The 26,087-nt window shown below is 34.4% G+C and overlaps 1 protein-coding gene across 1 annotated transcript; it reads right to left on the bottom strand.

Moving 5' to 3' along the window:
* Window positions 1-11,890: 11,890 nt before the first annotated feature.
* On the bottom strand, window positions 11,891-13,372 carry LOC133205248 (uncharacterized). Its single transcript, XM_061341017.1, has 2 exons — window positions 12,653-13,372; window positions 11,891-12,535 (listed from the first exon to the last, which is right to left on the bottom strand). Exons 1-2 carry the CDS (start codon window positions 13,341-13,343, stop codon window positions 12,324-12,326), a joined length of 903 nt encoding a protein of 300 aa, XP_061197001.1. The 5' UTR covers window positions 13,344-13,372; the 3' UTR covers window positions 11,891-12,323.
* Between the last annotated feature and the right edge of the window lie 12,715 nt (window positions 13,373-26,087).

Here is a 26,087-nt window from a genome sequence, read left to right as displayed (position 1 = left end):
ATTTAGATCTAACTAAAGATCTATATAGTTTTAAAAGATTATTTTTATCCCCCCCTTTTGTATTTGCAATAACTTTCAATACATCTAATGCCTTTGTACATTTTTTTAAGCATTTTAATTTGCGAGATAAAAGAGAGTTTACTGTCAAAGATAGTACCTAAATTTTTTTTATCTCTTTTACTACTTTTCTAGGGATTCCATCTAGAAGTAAATGTGGTTCATCATGGGCTTTCCGTTTGGAGCAGAAATGCACGCAAGCGGTTTTCCTTTTTTAGAACTTACATGTAAATCCATTTATATCAGCCCAGATATGAATGGTTATATTTATATGGAAGCATCCTCAGGTAGTGTAGATTCAAGTTTGTTCCAATCATGACCCCCGGGGGTTGGGTGGAGCCACAATGGGCGATCCAAGTTTTAAATAAGAATACATAGGAGAAATCTGTAAAAATTTTCTTCACAAGAACAACAAAGCCATGATTGGTCATATTTACATGGAAGCATCCTCAAGTAGTGCAGGTTCAAGTTTGTTCCAATCATGACCACCGGGGGTAAGGTGGGGCCACAATGAGTGATCAAAGTTTTACATAAAATACATAGGAAAAATTTGTAAAAATCTTTTTCTCAAGAACAGCAAAGCCATGATTGTTTTTTCTTATGGGTGCATCCTCGGGTAGTGTAGATTCAAGTTTGTTTAAATCATGACCTCCCAGGGGTAGGGTGGGGCCACAATGGGTGATCAAAGTTTTACATAGGAATACATAGGAAAAAGCAAGCCTTTTAAAATCTTCTGATGAAGAACAGCAAAGCAATAATTAGTCATATTTAAATGGAAGCATCCTCAGGTAATGTAGATTCAAATTTTGTTCAAATCATGACCCCCCAGGAGAATAGAGGGCCATAACAGGGGATCATAGTTATACAAAGGAATACAAATGATATATCAATAAAAATTGTCTTCCTAAGAACAGCATAGCCATTATTTGTCATATTAATTCAAAAGCATCCCTTTGAAGTATAGATTCAAGTTCAAATTAACCCCCCCCCTTGTTTCCAACAATTCTCCAAAAGAGATTTCAGTCTGTCTTTACTGCAGTTGTCAGTCTACATGATCCATTGTTGAATATCGATCCCGATGTATTTTATGGTATTTAAATATGATTGTGTGGTAACTGAATAGCATACAGTTTCAAAGTACTTTTTCATGAGCTAAACATGTTTCCAATAATCATTTAAAAGATATTTCAGAGTGTCTTTACTGCAATTCTTAGTCTACACGATCCATTGTGGAATACCGATCCCGATGTATTTTCATAGTATGTAAATATAAGTTTGTCTGGTAACTGAATATCATGCGGTTTCAAGGTACACTATCATGAGCTCATAAATATGTATAAATGATAATTATCTAAACCCTGCGTCTCAAAATTCAAAAGTCATAAGTTTAATTTAAATGCCCGAGATATTTGTTGCGAAGTATGTCAAAGGTCAATGTCAGTCGGATTCAAATGTTGGTCTTTCATATTTTCTTATGACAAACAATGCACCTGCTTAATCGCATAGACATACCTCTTAAATATCAAACATTTGCTGTACATCGGCACTATGAAATATTTTGAAAAGTAGGTCAAAGGTCAAGGTCAAAGTCATGGACCACAAGATCGGTAACCGTGATACTTTACAAAAGCCATAGTGCCAAGCATTATATGTGCAAAATATCAAATTCATACCTCTTACAGTTCTTGAGATATAGGGTTTGACAGACGGACAGAGGCCAGGTAAAGTGATCTCTTAGTGCCGCTCTGCTCTGCTGAAGACACAAATATAGGTAGCAACTATTGCTTCGCCAAGCGCTCGGCACTTTGATGTGAAAGTTGCGGGTCCTTCGGATGGGGCCTTAAAAACCGAGACCCCGTGTCACAGTAGGCGTTGGCACGATAAAAAACCCTCACTGCCCCATGGCCCATAGTGCCGAGTTAAGGTCTAAATATGAAGCCCTTCACAAGTATATGAGTGAAAAATTCACGAAGGTCATGTAAAACAACATACAATCAATCAATCAAGACGAATATAATTTATGCGACTGTGAGCCCTCGGTAAGAACACCTGAGGCCGGTTGTTCAAAAGTTGGTTACTTTTAAAACAGTGTTATCTCTGCCTTAACTAGTGTGTTAAAGTTAACCACATGATTAAATGTTGTTCAAAGGTGTGTTTGTGTTGCAATGTTTTAAATCTGTGCTAATTTTAATCCACCTAGGATAGGTGGATTGAGAAATTAACGCAGTGATTAAATACGGCCGCTAGTTTTCTAATTCACACTCCTGGACCCGTAAAACTGTTTTTCGGATACACACAAATTTAGACGATTGGTCTGATGATGAATTAAAAAAAAATCCGGTTTGGAACAACTAGCACAGATGTCATTGGGGAAATCATCAAAAATGATTTATAAAGACCAAGAAAGAAGAACAGCACACTTAGCAGGTTGGGGGAAACGTAAATTCCGCTATAATAGTGGTATACCACTATTATAGTGAGATTCCGCTATATTTTCAGCCCTAGTTGTCCTAGATTTCATCAAATAACATACTTGCTGTTTAAAGCGCAAGTTATGATGGGAATAAAAATGAACAATAATTGGCATCCTTACATATTATGAATTTTATTTAATTTTCTGCCGATGCGTTTGATAATGCGAACACACTTTTTAAAGCGGAAGTTACATTTTTAACATAGCAACCAGTGATTGCGGTAATATTGAACAAAGACTGACTCTTAATATCTCTCTCACATGTGCAAAAATTAGTGCTTGTAATAACTTTCAACCCATTTTGGAATAGGTTTGTCGATTTTACACACGAAAAGATGATTTTTGCCTGCATGGTGACGTGTACGGAGGCCCGTTATGACAAACGAAAAAAAGCTCATTACATGTTTACTTTATTCTGATGAAACCGATTTGTATAGTTTTTGCAATAAATCGTTAACAATGATATAAGATGTCATTTCTGCAGGTAATTACCTATACATTATATGACATTAGTTTCCGGAATGTTAAACAAATTTTTTTTGAAATATTAATTTTTGTATTATGACAAGTAAAGTTAGATTAAAAAAAGAAAAATCTTTTTAAAAACTATTTCAAAAATTATATGTATGAGCGATTTTTGTTGGGAATATTTGGCGTAATTTCTCAGAAGAAACATTGGTGCTTAAACCATGTATTATGATTAAACCACGTAATGGCGAGACATAAATTAATTAAATGTTCATTTAGTTATGATATAGCTGCAGTTTCCAAAAATAGAAGTATGTTGAAAATTATTAATAAAAGACACCAGGGAGTATGACAAATCTGCTTCTTTCCTTAAATATTTTACTAGAGAAAGAGATTGATGACAAACTAATAACTGAACTTACATGGTACATGTGATAACTACTTTTTCTATCGTCAACTTCCCTTATTATGTAGTAATATTCCATAGTACCTGCATGTGGGATTAATGTCTTAAATTATTAATTGATTCAATACACATTACGAACAACAAAGGGTCTCGGTTTTAAGAGGGTCTTCCGCCTATTCCAACCCCCCCCCTTTTTTTTTTAAATCACAAATCCACCTATTCCCGCTTGCAAATAACAAAATGAGTTGAACGTTCATTTGTGTTTATAACAATTATGTTAATTACATCCCAACTTAGATACACCTGTATTTTGTAGAATTTAATACACTTTAGGACAGAAAAATACAATAAATAAATCGATGAAAATGCAATGATTGATTTCACTTAATTTTGTACATTTTCTGACAGAAAATAAATAAATAAATGTAAGAAAAATATGATGTAATTCACTCAAATTTTTGCACTTTAAGACAGAAAATAAATTAAATGGGTTCAATTTTTTTTTCAATTTGCTTGAAATACTGTATGAAATATGAAGATAACAAACAGTAATCAATCTCAAAAGTCCATTGAAACAATGCAAATTTTAAACAGAGCAAACATGAACCTCTAAAAAACATCAAAGATGGGATCAGGTGTCATGGAGGAGTGAGCATCCCCTGCCGACAAGTGTGTTCCTTGTCGTGATAGAAAAAAAAAAACGAAAAAATAACCGTACGCGAAAACAATTCAATGTGTATATAATGGCTTCTTTGTAGTTAAAAAAGCGGGCTTAATATTTTAGCGGCTGTGGCGAGACAACGATGCACTAATTCATGATAACTATTAATAAATGAATTTGGCAAAGTCCATGCTCGACAGGGGATGCGTACTCCTCCATAGCACCTTATCCTACCTATTCGCTCTGCAAAAAAATCATTGGTCAAATGGCCTTTTTTCGTTATCTTCATATTTCTGTTTCTCCTTGTATTTCGTTTATTTACAACAGAATAATCTACTTCTGGTAAATAGGATTTCATTGTTTCTTTTCCAGTGCATATCGTAGTTAAATATAAAATTTCATGCAAGTTAGAGAATCAATAAATCGTGCAGAATTTATTTTACGTCACGTCTACAGGTAATTCCATGCACAAGTGTAATTCTTCTTTTCTTGCTAAGAATAATCATTTAAATTCATGGATTCATCATCAAGAAAGGAAACATTATACACAAACTTAAGATTACTTCGAAAAGTGACATATTATATATATTGCTTACAATTTAGACGACACAAATCGGTTTCATTAAATTGTACATGTGCTGAGCTTTTTTTTTTTCATTTGTCATAACGGGCCTCCGTACGCGTTACCATGCAGGCAAAAATCACCTTTTCTTCTATAAATTCGACAAACCTATTCCAAAATGGGTTGAAAGTTATTACAAGCACTAATTTTTGCACATGTGAGAGAGATATTAAGAGTCAGTCTTTGTTCAATATTACCGCAATCACTGGTTGCTATGTTAAAAATGTAACTTCCGCTTTAAAAAGTGTGTTCGCATTATCAAACGCATCGGCAGAAAATTAAATAAAATTCATAATATGTTAAAATGCCAATTATTGTTCATTTTTATTCCCATCATAACTTGCGCTTTAAACAGCAAGTATGTTATTTGATGAAATCTAGGACAACTACGGCTGAAAATATAGCGGAATCTCACTATAATAGTGGTATACCACTATTATAGCGGAATTTAAGTTTCCCCCCAACCTGCTTAGCATCAATTATCAAGGAATGAATACCTAGCGCTACCTTGCAAGTGGATTTTTTTTTTTGCAGGTTGTCGGAGATACACTAATTGCATATGCTATTTAAATATAAAATATAAAGTTTAAAGTTAAAAAAATAATAACAAAACAACACAGTTCGGAACATATCATAGTTATATAACGCATGTATTAATAAACGTAAAAGACGGATTTAATAGTCTCCCCATTTACTAGTAATGAGAAAAATAACAAATTTGAACAAGGTTTGAGAAAAGCACAGAGGAGTCACCGAGGCACTAGTTGCTATTGCTGACATAATAATAAAATGACCTGACTCAGCAGCAGAGTCTTGCATCAAAACAGGCTTCCACCGGTAGGCAGATTTCTCCAGTGTAATCGGGTGTGTTGATGGGGCTCGTGTACGGATCCAGGCCCCTTCAGAGCACAAAAATCATTCGTGAATAGAAAGGCAATTCACGGCATCAACGCCCAATCTGTATGCGATCACGAAGGTACCATCGCTGACACTGAACTTTCAAAGGCTCTGGTCCCTTGCATCATTTTCGTTCGATGGGCTTAAAGTTACAATATCATAATTTTGTGGATATAATGAATTCATATTAGCTATTTCTATACTCCTTGTACAATACCTTTTCCAAAATTATTCAATTAGATTGTGCATTTATTGTTAAATTGATATTTTCAAAATGATATATGTATGAAATCTTCCCCTTGGAAAAATAATGTGGCAGATCCAAGTATGAATAATTCATTTTACTACAGTTAAGAATACATCTTCGAATTGGGACTTGTTTTGTTTTCGTTTATTTTTGTTTAACGTCCCTCAAGAATGAAGATGCCAGCACTTGCCGGTGGAGAGTCGCAAATTTTGACCTATAGTCGGCACTCAGGGCTATTGAGCAGTGAAGAACCTTTTTCGTACCAGCACCTACTGCGACATGGGACCTCGATTTATACGATCTCATCAGAGGGACCGGTCTCTACGTCCCACAGTGGGATTTGAACCCGCGACGTAAAGATCAACTCCTTACTCCGCGACTCTAGAGCAGACTCTCTTACCACTGCGCCACGCGAACGACTATTCGAACTGGTACATCTACAAGAAAATAAATTCAAATGCTAAATAAAATTGTAAAAAGAGATTCATATCAAAATAAAATAGCTGTACTGTGTATTCAAATGAGTAATTAAAATAATTTAAAAGATAAAGTCCAGTATGCTTTTCTTTCACGAAATATGAAGATAACGAACAAGCTAAAAAGTCAATTGAAACAATACCAATTTGGTGTAAACAGAGACCTCTTAAAACACCAGAAGTTCGATCAGGTGCCATGGAGGAAATAAGCATCCCCTATCGACTGGTCACACCCGCCATGTGTTTTTTTTTTATGATCGCAAACGGCAAAATCCGTTGATTGATCGATTATATGTTGTTTTACGTCACGTTCGAGAATGTTTCACTTATACCGGTGAAGGGCTTCAAATTTAGACCTTTACTCTGCACTTAGGGCCATTGAGCAGTAGGGTTCTTTATCGTGCCAACGCCTACCGTGACACTGAGCCTCGGTTTTTAATTAAGGTCTCGTCCGAAGGACTCGCAACTTTCACTTCAAAGTTCCCAGCGCTTGGCAAAGGAGCAGTTGCTACCTATTTATATCGACTTAGGTCACTCGCTGCCGTGATTCGAACACACGACCTTCCGATCACGAAGCGAGCGCACTACCGACTGAGGCAAAATCCGTAGACAATTCAGTAAAAATAATGACCTTACAATTTGTATGAAAAACGTCAGTCAACATTCGCCTTAATGATAGATTATAATTCCTGACAAGGTCATTGTATCGACCATAAAATTTGCAAATTGTTGACTTTAAACGATATTTAACGACTTTTAACTGTTGATATTTATTGTTTCATCAACTTAATTGTCAATAGCTGACCTCGTTTTAGAAATTATTCATGAACATGCTATTGCGTATCGAATCAACTATGAGACATAAACTCCATATGCATGTGATAATGGTACATGTATATTGCTACAAACACAAGGGGAGCTGTCGATAGAAAAGTTGAAGTCATTACGTTTATCATAAAATTTTGTTATTAGGTTACCTTTTTCTAGTAAAATATCCAAATATGGAACCATTGTATTAGACTCTGTGGTATCTATTATTTCGAGTTCAAAGGGATATATCAAATCATGATCTGATTTTCATTTATTCTCTCATGAGGATATATGTAGTTTCATGTTCTTTTTTGTGTTTTGTTTTTAGTTTACTTTCTTCATTAATATTGTGTTTTTCTTTTGTTTCGGCTTTCTTAAAAATATTAATTGTTTAAGGTAGTACAAAAACACCCGTGAAATCTATTTTAACTCATTTCTTAAAAAGTAAATGAGAAAAAAGAATAATATCACTAATCAATAGTCAATGATCTTTGTAAGAAAATTAATAAGCTGTGACATGTTTTCGCCGTATTTTGTTAAAAAAAATTAGACATCCTATACTAGTATATTGGACACTTGGGAGCCTACGTTTTAGAATATGTTTATGCTGCCTAAATGTGATACAACAGTCTGTTGTTAAATGCAAAGTTATTTTTGATCCATAAATAGTAGAGGGATGATAATTGGAAATGTATGAATGAAGTCTCCATTCTCTATGTAAAATAAAGGTCGAGGTCATATTAAGAGGTCAAATATTGTGACGTCATATACTGAATTTTAAGTATGGCTCCGTGTAAAAATCATGCAGGGGGTGATACATGGGGGGTTTCAGAATTTTTTCAAACTTTGCATGTTGGTTGAGTATGCTAAGATACTACGAAAAATAAAATGATTTTTTATCAATTCTGTGTCTGGTTGCCATGGCAACAGTTAAACTGTTTTCGGTAAAATATTGCTGAAATTTCCTCTAAAAATACGCAAAAATATCAATATTTCATATGAAATTTAAAAAAAAAATCGGACAATAAATCACATTTCTGTTTATTTCTCATTCAAATACTTTAACAGCTCAAATAGTAACTTTTCATAATTAATCAAAATATTTCCATGTCCAGTAAAATTTTAAGTTGAAAAGGGGAGATAATCCATATTGACAAAAACAGCAAAATATCAATTTTTTGAGGATTTTCAGCTATCAAAAAATTAAAAAACCCTACAGCCAAACCAAAAGGCAATGCTAGTTTCGAATTCATAGACACCATACCCTATAGAAAATAAAATAATTAAAACATTTTTGTGCAAATGATTATTATTTTTCCCAAAATGATTGACGAGTTTCATACAAAAAATGGCAATTTCCCTTTTTTTGTCACAGTCCAATATATGCCATATATGTATGCATGTAAAAGGAAATTGACATTTCAACACAATTTCTTTACATTTCCAAACTCAAATACAACACAATTATTTACTTATCTTAATTAATCTAAATATGTTCATGACCTGTAAGATGTTCCAATTTTAAGCTGAAAAGGCAGATAATCAATACTGATAAAAACAAAACGATTGATGAGTTTCATATAAAAAATGGCAATTTCCTTTTTTTTTTTGGTCACAGTACAATAAATATGCCCTATACACATATAATGAATACATACCGGGTATGCATGTAAAAATAAATTGACATTTCAAAAAAATTTCTCAATTTTCCAATTTGAAATACAACACAATTTTACTTTTCATTTAATCAAAATATTTTCATGACCAGTAAAATGTTCTAATTTTAAGCTGAAAAGGGAGATAATCCATATTTACAAAAACAGTATCATATCCCATTTTTGAGGGTTTTTTTCAGCCTACAATTTTTTTTTAAAGTCCAACAGCCAAATCAAAATGTCACGCTTGTTTCGTACACACCATACCCTATGGGTATGATACATAGGGTATTATACCAAAATTGAAATTGCATTTATTTATTTTTTGGGGGGTGGGGGGTGGGGTGTTAATATATTGATCCAACAACCATCGAGGGACAATATTTACTTCCTTCTTTAGGATCGGTGAATGCACACATCTAGGCAAGCCAAACCATTGTAATGACCTCATAAACAGAAATAATTGTATAATATACAACTTGACTTTTATTTTAATGATAATATGAAAATCATTTTATGTTTCCCTCTTGGTTACACCTCTCAATATACACCACAAGAATTTTGACCGAATTTTAACTGCATGCAATTACATGTATTAATTAAATGAATGATGTTTTTTACACATCATTACCAAGTCATCTGCTTGTTTTTCATTCAATTTTACCAGTTTACCCCACATCAAAATTATTAATTACTGGAACATGTATCAAAATCATTAATTGATAAATGTAAACAACATTTTATAGTTTACATCTTTGTAAGATGCAATAATGCTGAACAAAATATCACTAATCTCCGATGCTTCTCTTTTGTAGTAACTGACTGTATTTATGAGTCTCTTCTAGTGAAATATAAAACTGTAACCTTAAGGTGCTGAAGATCCATGGCAGATGAGAGTCCATGCCTGATTATCTTTATCCAAGTACCAGCATTGAATCCATTCTTTGAACTCTAATCTTTGTTATTCCTAAAATAATAGTTACATATAATTATCATTTACCACATTAAAACTCATTGTTCTACATTGATTTAAAGGTATTAAAGGGTTTTTTTAATTTATAAATTACTTTACATGGAATCTCAAGTTTATGTAATGCAGTAATTTCATGTAAAATCTCAAATGGTTGCATGTGCATGGCATGTGGTCCCCCACCTTTGGAGTCTTATTAGTTGGTGGTGTGCAATGTTGTTTTTCTTGCTGTCTCAAAAATACTGTCAGCTTTTCCTTCATAACCATGATGCAAACCATCTTGTGCATTCTGTGAAAATGATATAGGGTTTCATTTCAAAAGTATATAATTCAAATTACTAACTTATGAAATATGTAAAATATCTTTACCATATTTTCTATCATTTATGTCTCAGGTTTTAACCATATTACAATTTAAACCAGTTATGAATTCTGTAATCTTGCTACTGATTAAATTAAAGCTACAAAATCAAATACCCGGTACTCTCACAGTACCTGTTATAAAACACCTTTGGGTCTTCCCTTTTCATTTTATCTCTTTAGTCAAACAAGTTCTTGATCATTCTGAAAAACAACAAGGAATATTTTTCATCTAGATTTATATGCAATATGACATACAGAGAGCGAGAGAGAGAGAGAGAGAGTAGGTATAAAGACAACTAAATATACCTATTTAACAACCCTAAATTAAATTTACCTGGTGATTCCAAAGCACAGTACACTGTTTTCCAAATACACTACTACACTAGCCTGATTAAAAATGTTGTTGGGCCAGTAAAATGCAAGTCAGCAATAGCTTGACAAGACTCATAGAATTTTCAGTGATATATCTTTTACAAATTATACCATCAGTAATGTTAAAAAATGTGCATAAACAGCCTTGTCTGAAAAATTATATATTTATTAAATAAATCAAGCTTTTTGGTGGTTTTTATATCTTGGTTGCAAACAAGAGGCCCATTGGCCACAATGCTCACCTGAGTCAATATCTTCATCAGCAGATTTTTCTAATATATATTCGTATGTAAAACTTTGACCCCCATTGTGTTCCTACCCTATCCCAGGGGTTCATGATTTCAACAGATTTGAATCTACACTACTTGAGGATTCTTCAATATATACATGTATCTGTATGACTAATCATGGCTTTGCTGTTCTTAAAAAGAAGAATTATCACTGTCTAGTGTGAAACTTTGATCCCCCATTGTGGCCCTATACTACCAGTATGTCTAGTTCTTGAGAAGAAGATTTCTAAAGATTGTTACCTAGTATCTACATTTTTTTAAAGTAAAATTTGACCACCCATTAGAGCCCCATGCTTCCGCCACTTTTCACAAAAGTTTCAACCCTTTTGGCCCAGTTTTTCATGAGAAAAAGATTGATAAAGTTTTTTACATATATATTTCTATATGTAAAACTTTGATTGCTTATTGCTGCCAATCCATATCCCTTGGGGTCATGATCCGAACAAACTTCCCACTACATTATGTAATAAAGCTTTCACATAAGTTTCATCTTTTCTGTTCCAGTGGTTCTTGAGAGGAAGATTTTTGAAAGATTCATTAAATTTTAACTAATTTTTAATTATCTTCCCTTGAAAGAGGGCAAAGCTCTTCATTTGAACAACAATGAATCTCCTTCATCCAAGGATGCTTTGTGGCAAATATGGTTGAAATTTGCCATGAAGTTCTGGAAGAAGATGAAAATGTGAAAAGTTTTAAATAAAGATGACAATGACACCTGGAACAACAACAGACAATTGACAAAGTGTGATCAGAATAGGTTACTGGAGCCTTTGGCTCGGGTGAGCTAAAATATTAAACACTTATCCACTGGCTGTGGGTGGGATAGCTCTTTTATCAAACCCGCGACAGGAACTATTCCCCGAGGGCTTGCCCGAGGGGAATAGTTCCTGTCAAGGGTTTGATGAAAGAGCTATCCCACTCACAGCCAGTGGATAAGCGTTTTATTATACTGATGTATTTAGATTTGTAGTCTAATATCTTAATGGAAAAGAAAGACCAAAATATCAATTTCAAGTAACATTTAATTAACATAAAAACATAACAATTTATAAACATTTAAATCAAATGACATTAAACATCATAAGATTTACTACATGTAATAAACTCAACATTATTCATTACATCAAGGACAGTTACATCAACACCATTTTTTCTTCTAATTTTAGAGTTTACTGTTTATTTGTGTAAATGTTAATATTTACAGTAGAATTATGAATGCTGACCCCACATTCTGAAGCTGGCAGAGTGTTTTGTGCATTTTTAACATTGTGAAGTTCAAAGTTTTCTAAACCTGCGAAAAATGTGTCAACATCAAAATCATTTAAGAAATCAATCTGACCAAGTCCAGTCTCTTGTACACTGGATTCACTGCAAGCTGCTGCATTAGAATTTTTAGAACTATCACAAAGTATTTTTGAAATTTCAAATTGTTTCTGGTCACTCAACCTCGTGGAGTAAGACATAATACTAGATATGTTTTTGTGACCAGATATTCCAACTATATGTCTAGCATCAATTCCCTGCCTGTCAAGATTTGTTATACATGTCGCACGAATTCAGTGATTGGTATATACTGTAGACAGTTCAGCACTCTTACTGATAGTAGACATCATCGCTGCAAGTGTATTTTTCCCCAGAGGAACATTGTCAAACCAAACTGACTGTGTTTCTGATACCGATGGTTTAGGGCGCTGCCATAGATTTGGGTTATCAGGATTCAACTTCACAATATACTTCATGAAACTATTCACAGGGCAACGAGGATTTCCTGTTTTTGAAAAAAAAAACAATATTTAGACATATTTACAGTTACATGTATAAATTTATTGATAAATTCTTTTTTTCTGTAATTATTAAAGATAAATAATTTGATAAGAGTACAAACCTGGCATTTCATACATCCGGGCCTGATTTGTCTGGTCATCAGTAAGATCGTCCCCTCTATGATTCTTCTCCTCCCTATGCTTCACCTTACACACATGTCTTTTTCCCTCAGGATCTGTTCTCACTGAAAAATCCCCCTTCTGAAAGCTTCGCAAGTTCTCCTGTCCACGGTTGCAAAAATAGTATACAATCTCAAAGAATGTTCTATTTAACAGCCCCATAGCTGTATTCAGAGAAAACGTTTCGCTTTCATAAAGTTTGTTCAGATCTTCCGTGGAAATTGTTTGTTTATGTTTTACCTCGGATGCTCCCTCTCGCTTTATCTTTACCAACATGGCCCTAAAAACTTCGTTACATGTCTTGAATTCATCGGAATTAATGATATCCACTGAAGTCTTCTTTAGGAAGTGTTTCTGAAGTCCAAATCTCATGGTTATTAAAGTTTTCTTTGCATAGTAACTTCCGTCGGGTTTTCTCAGTTCGGCATAAAATTTCCTCAGTTTTTCGGACATCTCCACACTTGATAATTTTTCCATATCCTCGACGCTAATTCCATGGCGTTCTAAAAGGTAGTCCCGTAAAAGCTTCAGGGCGGTTTTAACAACCCTTTGAGTATTTTTACTGTCTCTAGATTCTAGAAGTTCTTCAATATCTTCATCACCAAAACATTCGTACCTGCTTACAGACGACATTTTTGGAACTCTCTACGGTTGGAACTCTTCAATGTTGGAGGAATCACCAACCAATCAAATTACAGGGAATGAAAGTTGGCGCTAAAATTTGAATGAAAATTTTCCGAGGGGTGGATAGCAAAAACTATACCCCGGGGTATAGCTTTGCTATGCGTGGAAATTTTAGACTATAAAAAATAGCTATTTTATCTTCTTAACTTTATATAGGAAACATTTTAACAGAAGTATAATAACAAAACCTATCACATAAAGCATTTACTTCTCTTAATTAGTAAAATTTATATGTTCATTTTCAATTTGAATTACCATAAACCTGGGACCTAAAATAAAAATTAATTTGTTTGCAGTTGCCTACCCACGCACTGAAAATGCACCCTACCCAAACATTCTTTTTTCAGCCATTTTGTATTATTATTTTTTTAAGTTTCAGTTTTTCAGGATATTGAAAATGTTCTTTTTTTTTTTTTTTTTTTTTTACCAAGTGAAGCTTATTTATGTTAAGTAAGCCTTGAAGTATGAATATCTCTATAATTTTTATCTAATAAAAGTCTGAAAAATAACTTATTTAAAAAAAAAAAAATTAAAAAAAAACCCTACCTATCCACTCTAAAAATTATGTCGGCAACTGCAAACAAAGAATTTTTTAAGCTAATGGCCCGGGCCTTCCCACTGAATCCCTTAAATTTGGCCATGTTAAATAATGGTTGTTGTATGGGACATGTATTGATTCATGATGAGAGCACAGAGAGTTTCATATTTATATGATGATAAAACGTTCTATTGTTAAGATGAGATTCTCCTACAGACCTGGTTTAATGAAAGAATGTGTATTAGCAATGTTATGTAGCAAAACAAACTGGGCAATAAGTATTATCTAGAGAATGAGACGGGTTCTGTATCGTAGATACAAATTTGGGGGTGGACGAGTGCATAACACTAGTCTCCGCCCCCAGATTTGTATCTACGATACAGAACCTGTCGAGTTCTCTAAATGATTTGTGACATGATCAATCAAGAAAAAGCACCGCCCACTTTATAGCTGTGCAGCATTCAAACTTCTGCCAGTGTTTGTTTGTTCTCTCTGTAGATGAGGCCTTGATGGGGAGTATGCCTCCGCAGTAGATATATATTTCCACGGACAACGTAAGATTTAGTCAGATTAGTTTTGACAATGGGAGAGACGTTGTCTTAATTGATAAGGTGGACAATTTAACCTTGCTGTAGATGGAGACTGATCCTAATTTATTTCAGGGGTCTTAAAATCTCAGTTTAACTAGATACACATGCAGGCGATACAGACAGTTCTTCAATGAACTTTGATGTCACGAATTTTTATTTTCTTATTGAAATGCGACATTAAATTTAAAAACAAAGAGAAAGGGATGTGCGGCAGTCATCAGCGATAAGAATTTAAGATGGAATGTTAAAAAAAATGCTCAAAATGGACTTGAATGAGTTTGCACGAGAAGAGTGGAAAATGGGGGGTGGGGGGGGGGGTGACTGTACGAAGTTCACATAATGTATGCTGCACCCGTGAACCCATTGGCTTAACTATTTTGAAGGGGAACCCAAAAAAGCAGGGAAAGCAAACAGGTTTTCAGAAATTTATTAAACATAGGATGCTTTCCATAACTGCGAATTTTCCTTTTTTGTTTGGATCGAAATAACATGTAGATTCTGTGTGGAATAATTTTTTAAAAATTGAGAAATTTTGATATTTTACATTGCTAGGGATATATTTCTCCAAATTTTATAATAAGAAAAAACTCAGCATTTACTATTTGTACTTGCTTTTGATAAATTGAATCAGATTTATTTTTAGACTGTGCTGTATTTTAGATACAGAATAGTTGGCTAATACAAGACGGTATATAGGGTTAATACAGAAAGGAAATCAGCTCTGCCCACTATAGTCCTGTTCTGTATTGCTAATTAATACAGAACGGCAAACTTCAAAGAAAAATACTGAGCTATCGTGTCATAACTAACTCTGGTCAATGCATTTACTCTGAACAATTCGGAGATTTCTGTCAACATGGCATGTAAATTTGAATCGTGTAAAAAAAACGTTGACAAAAAGTGCCAAACTCTTACATTATATGGATTAATTTTTGGGGGTGAAAGGTATCCCTGTGACAAAAAAGGTTAACTTTGTTATTATTAACTTGATGGTTATTTTTCAATGCAATTTCATTTATTTTCTCCAAAATAATTTCAGAGTGTTTCCACCATTTTCTGCTACATTGCGGGAATATGGAAGGCATTCTAACTGTGGTCAGGGCCTGTCCCAAGACACAGTAACATTATTCTAACATATAAATGACCAAACATTAATTCAAAAAATAATTTTATTTATATTTGATTCAATAAGCGTTTGATACGAAAGTTTGCAATATATAAAATATCAATAACCATATATAAGAAGTGAATTTAAATTAAATCCTACCTATCAAGCTGTTCAAACAGCTGTCCAAATGTACCGGTGGCGCCGGTACATTATCTTCCCTCTCCAAGTTGAGTAAGCTGACACAATCGGACTGCAACTCCTCTCTGAGGGCTTACTCTTGGATTATGGTGGATTAACTTGGAAGCTAAACTTCCGACATAGACCATACTGATGTCAGTAATAAGGAAAATTGCTGATACCCTTATCAACACAATGACAGTAATATTCCCAAGCTACACTTTCTCGTTTCACGGATTTTTTTCCTCTTAATTTACACGAGCTCTTGTAAATTCCTTTCAATCATTTTTTTTTTCAATTCACACGGATATTTGCAATGAACACCACATGATGCATTAAAATAACTTTGCAGAGTACAGCTTTTCATGGAGGCCGCCATTTTTTTTACCACCGCCACCTACATAAATTTCCTAAGGGAGATAACTCATACGAAGCATCTTCACAAATTCCAGATTTTTAACACCCTGTATCTTTTCAATCCTTCGTTTGCACAAAAATATTAGAGTAAATTTAATTTACACTTTCCATTTTCACTGTAATTATGTGTTTAGATTTTATACATCTTCTTGGGTTTAGAAGAAATTATTTTCTGAAATATGCACTTTTACACACTATCCATACAAAATTACCCCTGGAGTACCCTATCCCTAGCTATATGAAAAAAGAAGAATTATAACAAATCCATTCGTTATCATTCATTTTAGACCCAAATGAATATATTAAACTCAGTTTTAATGAATTTTCAGATTATCGATGTAGCGCCTTTTCTGTGCTACCTGCATGATTTTTACGCGGAGCCGTGCTTAATTTTTTTGCCATTGCAAAAAATCTGAAACCACAGTCTCGATTTTCCATATTTTGACACATTTTATTTTGGGATCCATTTCAATCATTTTCTCTTAAGAGGACTTAAGTGTAGCATATTAACATTTTGATTTTCAATGCCAGGGTTATGTATGTTCTATTTTTACTTAAATTTACCGGTATCAACGTATTTTAACTTAATTTCAGTAACAAAAAGGCTGCCTTTATAAACAGCATCACGCAAGTTTGTATTTGATAGACCATATTTCACACAATGTGGGCCAAAATTGTGCGTTAAATTTCTTTCATATTACAAACAAGAGGCCCAAGGGCCTTAACGGTCACCTGAGTATGATACAACAATTTAAAGGATGCATAGAGTATAAAATGAACTGAAAGGTGAAACTTTGTTGCCAAAAAGCAAGAAAAATAGAGTGATCATGATCAACAAAATAATTAGTCTTAATATTCATTAACAGTTTATAAATTATGTTCTATAAATCTGATCCCCATTTACATGTATCACTATCACCATACAGTATATTAACAAATTATCAATGCTTCTGTACTATTTTAATCCTTTGTTGAAATTTCTTACATTGGCCTCTCTTGGTCCATGATGAACATTTAATAAGACAAGTTATTTTTGTCTCATTTTTATTTATCTACTACTTACAAGTATATCTGATCATTAAAACTATGAAAGTACTTTTTGTATTATACAATAAAAGTTTTTGCATAATTATCTTATTCTATTTACCTTTCAAGTACATTATTTACAGTGATAAATTATCAAAAGTAAATGGCAAAGGGGAATAACTCCTCTCAGTAGAATACAAAATAATAGAGCCCTGGCAGGACCAGAACACTTGACCAAATGTTCAAAAATCTGGTAAAAATAATCTTTCTTATTAAAACTTTTACTCTTTTTGCCTCTGATATGCCCAGGTGCGGAGAAGATTTTTAAAGAAATAATGCATTTTTACTACAGATTCACTATATTATCAATAGAGCCCCCCCCCCCCCCAACACCAGAGCTTCTGACCCTGGGACCATAAGTTTGCCCATCATAACTAATCACTTTGTTTATCTGTTTAACACCAAGGAGCAAACAGGATTATTTAATAGAATTAATGCATTTTTACTATATTATCAAGAGCCCCACCCTCACACCAGCACATCTGACCCAGGGGTCATGAAATTCACTACTCTGGAAGAAGCACTCTTGCTCATCATAACTATACACTTAGCTTCATTGCTTTTTTAACCAGAAGCAGAACCGAATATTTTCAAATAAATTTTGCTTTTTCACTTTATAATCAATAGAAGCCCCCCCCCCCCCTCACCAGAACCCTTAAATCTGGGGTCATAAAATTCACAATTTTGGAAGAGGCATCCTTGCCTATCATAACAATGTACTTAGTTTGTTTAAACAATACCCAGGGGCAGAGAAGAAGATTTTCAAAGAAATAATTCAACTTCACTACAGGATCTATATAGCCCCGCCCTAGCACCAGAACTCCTGTCCCCGGGGCCATGAATTTCACAACTTTGGAAGAGGCATCATTGCTTATCATAACAATGTACTTAGTTTGTTTGAATAATACCCAGGGGCAGAGAACAAGCTTTTTAAAGAATTAAAACATTTTCACATTAAATCAATAGAGCCCCGCTCTAACATCAGAACCCCTGATCCAGGAGCCACGAATTTCACAATTTTGGAAGAGGCATCCTTGCATATCAAAACTATGTATTTAATTTGTTTCAATAATACCCAGGAGCAGAGAAGTAGATTTTCAAAGAATTAAGGCATTTTCACTATATAATCAATAGAGCCCCGCCCTAACACCAGAACCCCTGCCCCTGGGGCCATGAAATTCAAAATTTTGAAAGAGGCACTCTTGCTCATCCTAACTATGTACTTAGTTACTTTATTTAATACCCAGGAGCAGAGAAGAAGATTTTCAAAGAATTAATGCATTTTCACTATATAATCAATAGAGCCCCGCCCTAACACCAGAACCCCTGCCCCTGGGGCCATGAAATTCACAATTTTGGAAGAGGCACTCTTGCTAATCCTAACTATGTACTTAGTTACTTTATTTAATACCCAGGAGCAGAGAAGAAGTCTTTCAATGAATTAATGCATTTTCACTATAAAATCAATAGAGCCCCTCCCTAAAACCAGAACCCCTGACCCTGGGGCCATGAAATTCACAATTTTGGAAGAGGCACTTTTGCTTATCATAACTATGTACTTAGTTACTGTAGTTAATACCCAGGAGCAGAGAAGAAGATTTTCAAAGTAATGCATTTTCACTATATAATCAATAGAGCCCCGCCCTTACACCAGAACCCCTGCCCCTGGGGCCATGAAATTCACAATTTTGAAAGAGGCACTCTTGCTCATCCTAACTATGTACTTAGTTACTGTATTTAATACCCAGGAGCAGAGAAGAAGATTTTCAAAGAATTAAGGCATTTTCGCTATATAATCAATAGAGCCCCGCCCTAACACCAGAACCCCTGCCCCTGGGCCATGAAATTCACAATTTTGAAAGAGGCACTTTTGCTTATCATAACTATGTACTTAGTTACTGTATTAATACCCAGGAGCAGAGAAGAAGATTTTCAAAGAAGTAATGCATTTTCACTATATAATCAATAGAGCCCCGCCCTTACACCAGAACCCCTGCCCCTGGGGCCATGAAATTCACAATTTTGAAAGAGGCACTCTTGCTCATCATAACTATATACTTAGTTACTGTATTTAATACCCAGGAGCAGAGAAGAAGATTTTCAAAGAACTAATGCATTTTCACAATATAATCAATAGAGCCCCGCCCTAACACCAGAACCCCTGACCCTGGGGCCATGAATTTCACAATTTTGGAAGAGGCACTCGTACTCATCATAACAATATACTTGGTTAGTTTATTTAATACCTAGGAGCAGAGAAGAAGATTTTCAAAGAAATAATGCACTTTCACTATATAATTTATATAACCCCTCCCTAGCACCAGAACCCCTGACCCTGGGACCATGAATTTCACAATTTTGGTAGAGGGCTCAATGCTTATAACAATCATGCCAACAGTTTGACTGCTTGATGTCCAGGAGTAAAGAAGATTTTTAAAGATTGCATTAATTTTGATGGTTTTAGCCCCACCCCTCAGGCCCCAGGGGGGCAGGGATCATGAAATTCACAATTTTTGTTCCCCTTCACCCATAGATGCTATATGCCAAATTTGGTTGAAATTGGTTGAGCGGTTTCAGAGAAGCTGAAAATGTTCAAATGTTAACGCACATCGCACGTCGCACGCCGACGGACAAAAACGGATAGCAATAGGTCACCTGAGTGACTCAGGTGACCTAATAAAGAGAGATATTGTATCCTACAACAAAATAGCAAAGTTTGAAAAAAAATGAATTACAGGAAAATGTTGGCCTAATGTACCACCTTAACTGATACAAATCAACATGCATAAATAAGCAATTATTGCCTCAGAAAGAAAAAGTCAGCCTTAGAAATAGATAAACCAAGAAATCAACATTGGAGTAGCGAATCCCCCTCCCCGAATTTTTCAAAATTGTTGTGTTTTCTTAAAATTCATTTTAAGGCCATCCATAATAATAATGTTTACTAAAACATTGGTTGAATCAGCCCTGAGGCTCTTCGGAATTTTTTCCTCGATCCACTCCTGATTCACAAACGAACGATCCACGTGTTTACTTTGCATTCGACCTCCATATCTTCTATCTTCACATTTACTTAATGGTAAATCATATTTAACAAGAAATGTTTGTGTATGCCCCCCATTCAAATAATTGGAATTTTTCCAAGTCCAAGAGGCATACCTCTGTCAAAAATTGCTCGATCGTACCCAAAACAGAACCTGACCTAGATATTCTTATGATTAAGTCTGTATATCACATTTCATTTCAGTATGTGCAACCTCTGCAAAGAAAATGAAGGAAACTGCAAATAATTGGAATTTTTCTAAGTCCAAGGGGCATAACTCTCTTAAAAATTGCTCGATCGTACCCAAAACAGAACTTGACCTAGATATTCTTATGATAAATCTCTATACCAAATTTATTTCAGTATATTGCAACCTCTGCGAAGAAAATGAAGTGAAACTGCAAATAATTAGAATTTTTCTAATTCCAAGGGACATAACTCTTGTCAAAAATTGCTCGATCGTACCCAAAACAGAACTTCGCCTAGATATTCTTATGATAAATCTGTATACCAAATTTCATTTCAGTACGTGCAACCTCTGTGAAGAAAATGAACGGAAACTATTGGTGGACCGACAGACAGCAGCAAAGCAATATGCCCTCTCTTCTTCGAAGGGGGGCATAAGTAAAGAATGAATTTAAAAGATATCCAATTTATACGATATAAACTGGGTTGGGCCAGTTTACGCTTTATAAACCGCAAAGCGGTAAAAAAGTAATTGTAAAAAAAAAAAAATTAAATGTAACGTCAGTCAGATCGATACGTTTTTGACGCAAGTCATTGTGACGTAAGCAACACAGTAAATACGATAGAAAGTAAATTTTTATCCAATCAAATGGCGCGTTACAATGAGATTAAATATATACTATGCGAAGATAATCAAACTTTAGGCCCCTTACGTTAATCATTGATTATGGATGAGAGCACATGATGAGTTCAACTCATATCTTTCATATTTACCCAATCAGCACAATTGAATGCTTAAAACACGACAGTATGAAGAACATCGTTCACTTTCAACGAAAAATTACATTTTCTTCCACAATCACACATGCCTTGTAATGTTACGATTTTCGTCAACAATCCTACATGACTTGTAAATGTTAAGAGTTATGTATAAGTAGCTCGACGAAAAAGTCAAGGTCATGTTACTGTAAAGATGTTGAAAAAATGCTAGTATTTACATATACAAAGACATCAATATTAACGTGAACTAGGCGTAGAGAATAAATAAAAAGTACCAAAAAAAATAAAAAATAAAACACCCAATTATTTTCATGTCTATATTATATACAAAAACAAGAGGCCCTAGAGCCTTAACAGTCACCTGAGTGTAATGTAACGATCCATAGATTAAAACAAAATAAGCTGATAAATAATATAAAAGCTATGTTGCCTTAAAGCAAGAGAAATAGGATGATCAGGGATCAGCAAAATATATATATTAATTTAGTTATCAATAACAAATTTTAAAGTTGATCTGTTTGTTTGCCTAAACTTTCCCCCATGTGTCACTATCCTTACATAGGCTAAAGAAAACATTAGTTCTAGAGCACTATTAATTAACGTATTTCATTCTCCCTCACAATGGCCTCTCTTAGTCTTTTAAGATTGTTTAATGTACAAAGATACAGTATTTTTGCCTCTCTTAGTCTTTTAAGATTGTTTACTGTACAAAGATACAGTATTTTTGTCCCATTTTTATTTATCTACTAAGTATTATTTAAAAGTTTACCTGACCATTAAAAACTATGCAAGTACTTGTACTTAATATTATAAAATCTCTTGTATTATTCTGTTATTCAATTGACCTTTTTAAGTTACATTTTTTACAGTGATTAACTACTTCAGGTGGATAGCAAAGGGGAATAACTTCTTTTAGTAGAAATCGATAAACTGACCAAAGGGTACAGAACTTCAAAATCTGTTTAAAATCCCTCGCTTATTACAACTTCATATACATGTACTCCATTTGCCTCCTAGATGCCCAGGAGCAAAGAAGATTTTCAAGGAAATAATCCATTTTCACGACAGATTTAATATAGCCCCACCCTATTACCAAAGCCCCCTGACCCAGGGGCCAGGATATTCGCAGTTTAGGAAGAAGAATTCTTGCTCATTATAACTATGCACCTAGTATGTTTCCTTAATAACAATGGGCAGAAAAGAAGCTTTTCAAAGAAATAATGCATTTCTACTATATTCAAAAGGTTCTCATTCTAACACCAAAATCCCTGACCCCAGGGTTATGAATTTTAAACTTTAAGAAAAGATTTCCTTGCTCGTCATAACCATACAATTAGTTTTTCTGTTAAATACCCAGGGGCAGAGAAGAAGATTTTTAAAAAAATGAATTTCCACTACATATTAAATACCGGTAGACCCCCACATGAACCCCTGACCCTGGGGACACGAATTTCTCAGGAAGAGACACCCTTGATCATCATACCAATGCACTAAATATATCTACTAAATACCAAGAGGCAGAGAAGATTTTCAAAAAATTAATGCATTTTCACTATATAATCAATAGAACCCAGTCCTAACACCATAACCCCCAACCCAGGGGCCAAGATATTCACAGTTTTTGTAAGAGTTGCCCTTGCTCATCATAACTTTTTACCTATATTATATTATCAATAGAGTCCCGCCCTAACATCAGAATCCCTGACCCAGGGGCCAAGATATTCATAATTTTCGAAGTGCCCATGCTCATCATAACTATATACTTGGTGTTATCTGTAGGAGCAGAGAAGATTTTCAAAGAAATAATGCATTTTCACTATATAATCAACAGAGCCCCCCCCCCCCCTGTACCCCTCACCTTGGGGCAACAATTTCACAATTTTAGAAGAGGCACCCTTGATCATCATAACCATGCACCTAGTTTATCTTCTTTATATACAGGGGCAGAGAAGAAGATTTTCAAAGAATTTATGCATTTTCACTATATGATCAACAAAGTCCCACCCTCACTCCAGAACCCCTGACCCCGGGGCCATGAATTTCAAAATTTTAGTAGAGGGCTCAATGCTTATTACAATCATGCCAACATTTTGACTGCTTGATGTCCAGAAGTAAAGAAGATTTTTAAAGAGAGCACTAATTTTGATGGTTTTAGCCCTACCCCTCAGCCCCCAGGGGGCAGGGACCATGAAATCACAAATTTTGTTCTCCTTCACCCGTAGGTGCCATATGCTAAAATTGGCTGAAAGTTGTCCAGCGGTTTTAGAGAAGAAGCAGAAAACACACGGACTGACGTAAACGAATAGCAATAGGTCACCTGATTGACTCAGGTGACCCAAATATACGATAGGAAACTATACTTAACTATAATTTACTATTGTTAACTAAAGTGATAACTTTGGCACAATGAAAGCTATAATGATAACTTTGACACTTTGATTTAATATAGTGATAACTATGACACTATAGTGATAACTTTGAAATACTATAGTAATCACTATGAAAAACATTGAATTACTATGTTGATAACTTTGATTTAATGTAGTGATATTTTGAAAAGGGGACGTAAAACAACATACAACAATCAATCATGTATGGCACAACCTACTCCTACAAGTAAGAGCCTCGGTTAACGTCCTTACGATCCTTATATACCTCGGACTCTTACATCCGAAGGCCATTTCTAACGAGATCGTTCCGCCTGAGATTTTGGGCGGAACATATTATGTTAAACTGTAAACAAGTAATTCTCAAGTAACTACGTGTTTGCATGGGGTATAAAAGTCACAAGAAATCTTGCATCATTGTTCATTAATTAAAGCCGTCATTATTTCAATTTGTCGATATGACTTCATGTTAATTTAGCAGATTGCTAGTCAGAAAACGAAAATTTAAGTTATTTCATAGCGGAAAACTAGTTTCGTTTCTTCAGATTTTCTGCATTCCATTCCCGAATTTGAAACAGACGATTTCTCCAACGATTTTAAAAATAATAGATTTATCGCTAATTAAAACGAGAGATTAACAATTGTTTTATGTGTAAGTTTTATCGGAAATAGTGAATATTTTATTGTTTCGTGTCATTCGTTAATGTTTAAAGCCTGAAATTTTAATTAAACAATTTATTTTCACTTGGGGTTTCAGCGGCAAGAATTTTTACATCGGATGCTAGAGGTCAAGCGGCGCCAAGTCAAAAGTATCTCGCCATGAACCTCTAGCATGCTGGAGTAGCATTTACTCATGTTTAATAATAGTAAAAAAAGGGTTTTTTTCCCATCAATGGCGTAATTTTCGGCTTGCTTCTACTTCCAGGGTGCGCATTTTTATGATTGCGAGTAAGGTTAACTTAGTATGTCATAGAAATAGTACATGCATTTTGCAAATCAAACATAGGCCGAAAATTGAATGTTAGGAAAAAATCAATGCAAAAATAGATAAGGGCATTACTGACGGAGATTTTTAATCCCCTTATTGGATCTTAAATGAAAGCACAGGTTGTATGCAAGTTGTATGCAGGCTATTCATGAAAGATTCATATTTCCGAAAAGTAGAAATAGAAAGAAGTGGATACAATTTCACAACCATTCTCAGTAAATAAGGACCCCACGCACGAGTCAATGACTCTTTGTTATTGCCTTAATCCGAAGCTTGAAAATCTATCAACCGAAGAGTAGATAAGCAGGCTGTGCGATAATTCCAGTATACTTTTTGTCTTCCTCAACATTTTAAGCATCAGGGATTGGAATTGAGTGTCTCATAAAAAGCCGGATTGGCGCAGTATGTCACTGTTTGAGCGTCAATAAAATAACAACTATAACGTCATTGTTTCTCATAAAACCAAATTTGATTCTGTGACAGCTAACTCGAAAATCGTTGAGGAAATTAAGTTTTTTTCGAATATTGTAGCTGTAAATATTCAGATACTAGTAAATTGCTATCTTAATTTAGCGGAAAGGCATAGCCAACAAACTAAAGTATTCATGCTTATCAATACAGCTAAATGTTGTCTGAAAAGACTGTTCTATGTTAGGTGAGCGATAAGTATCATAGGCCTCTTATGTCAAATGTATATTGCATGTTCTCTACCTAAGTTTGAACTGGGATTTAGAAAACCTTATACAAATTTTAATAAACTCCAAGAATATATTCCTTCTATCAGTAATGTCTGTAGAAAGCTTTAATAATGTGAAACCTTTCACAGATTTTAATCTGTTTTGAAAAATTACAGGGGTTATTTTATATGTTCACAATTTATACACTCGTTATTTTTAGCATAACCATAGTAATATTCGAAATCCGGTAACTAGTAAAATGATAGAATGGTAAAGAATTTTCAGTGTGGTTGAATTTTATTGTTTTGCAGACGAGGTCATTCTTGGAGATAATTATTGTCTTAAGTTGTGCGTGTCGCCCATCAAAAACGTTTAAGTGAACTGTCTTGCGTTGAATCATATTTGATTACCTTTGATCTTTTAAGAATATATTCAAATGCTCTTGGGAAATCCAAGACCAGGGGTTTATAGATTTCATTATATTCTTCAGAGATATAAATTGCCTTCGGAGTTGTAATTGTTCTGTAGATGTCTTTGGCAGCTCGGTTAAACGATAAGAACAAGGTGTTAGTTAGATAATATAAAAGGGCAATAATGACTAGATATACCGACTTTTTGAATTGATGCAAAAGTACTGGATCTCTAATACAGTTGTATAAATCGAATATCGAATTTTGTGGACGCCAGAACGACTCAAGAGCTGTAATGGTCTGAAG

The sequence above is a fragment of the Saccostrea echinata genome, unplaced genomic scaffold, assembly GCF_033153115.1.
Source record: "Saccostrea echinata isolate AGI-Se365-2 ecotype Australia unplaced genomic scaffold, CSIRO_AGI_Sech_v1 ptg000002l, whole genome shotgun sequence".
Lineage (NCBI taxonomy): Eukaryota > Metazoa > Mollusca > Bivalvia > Ostreida > Ostreidae > Saccostrea > Saccostrea echinata.
This window is presented reverse-complemented; position numbering and strand designations above follow the sequence as displayed.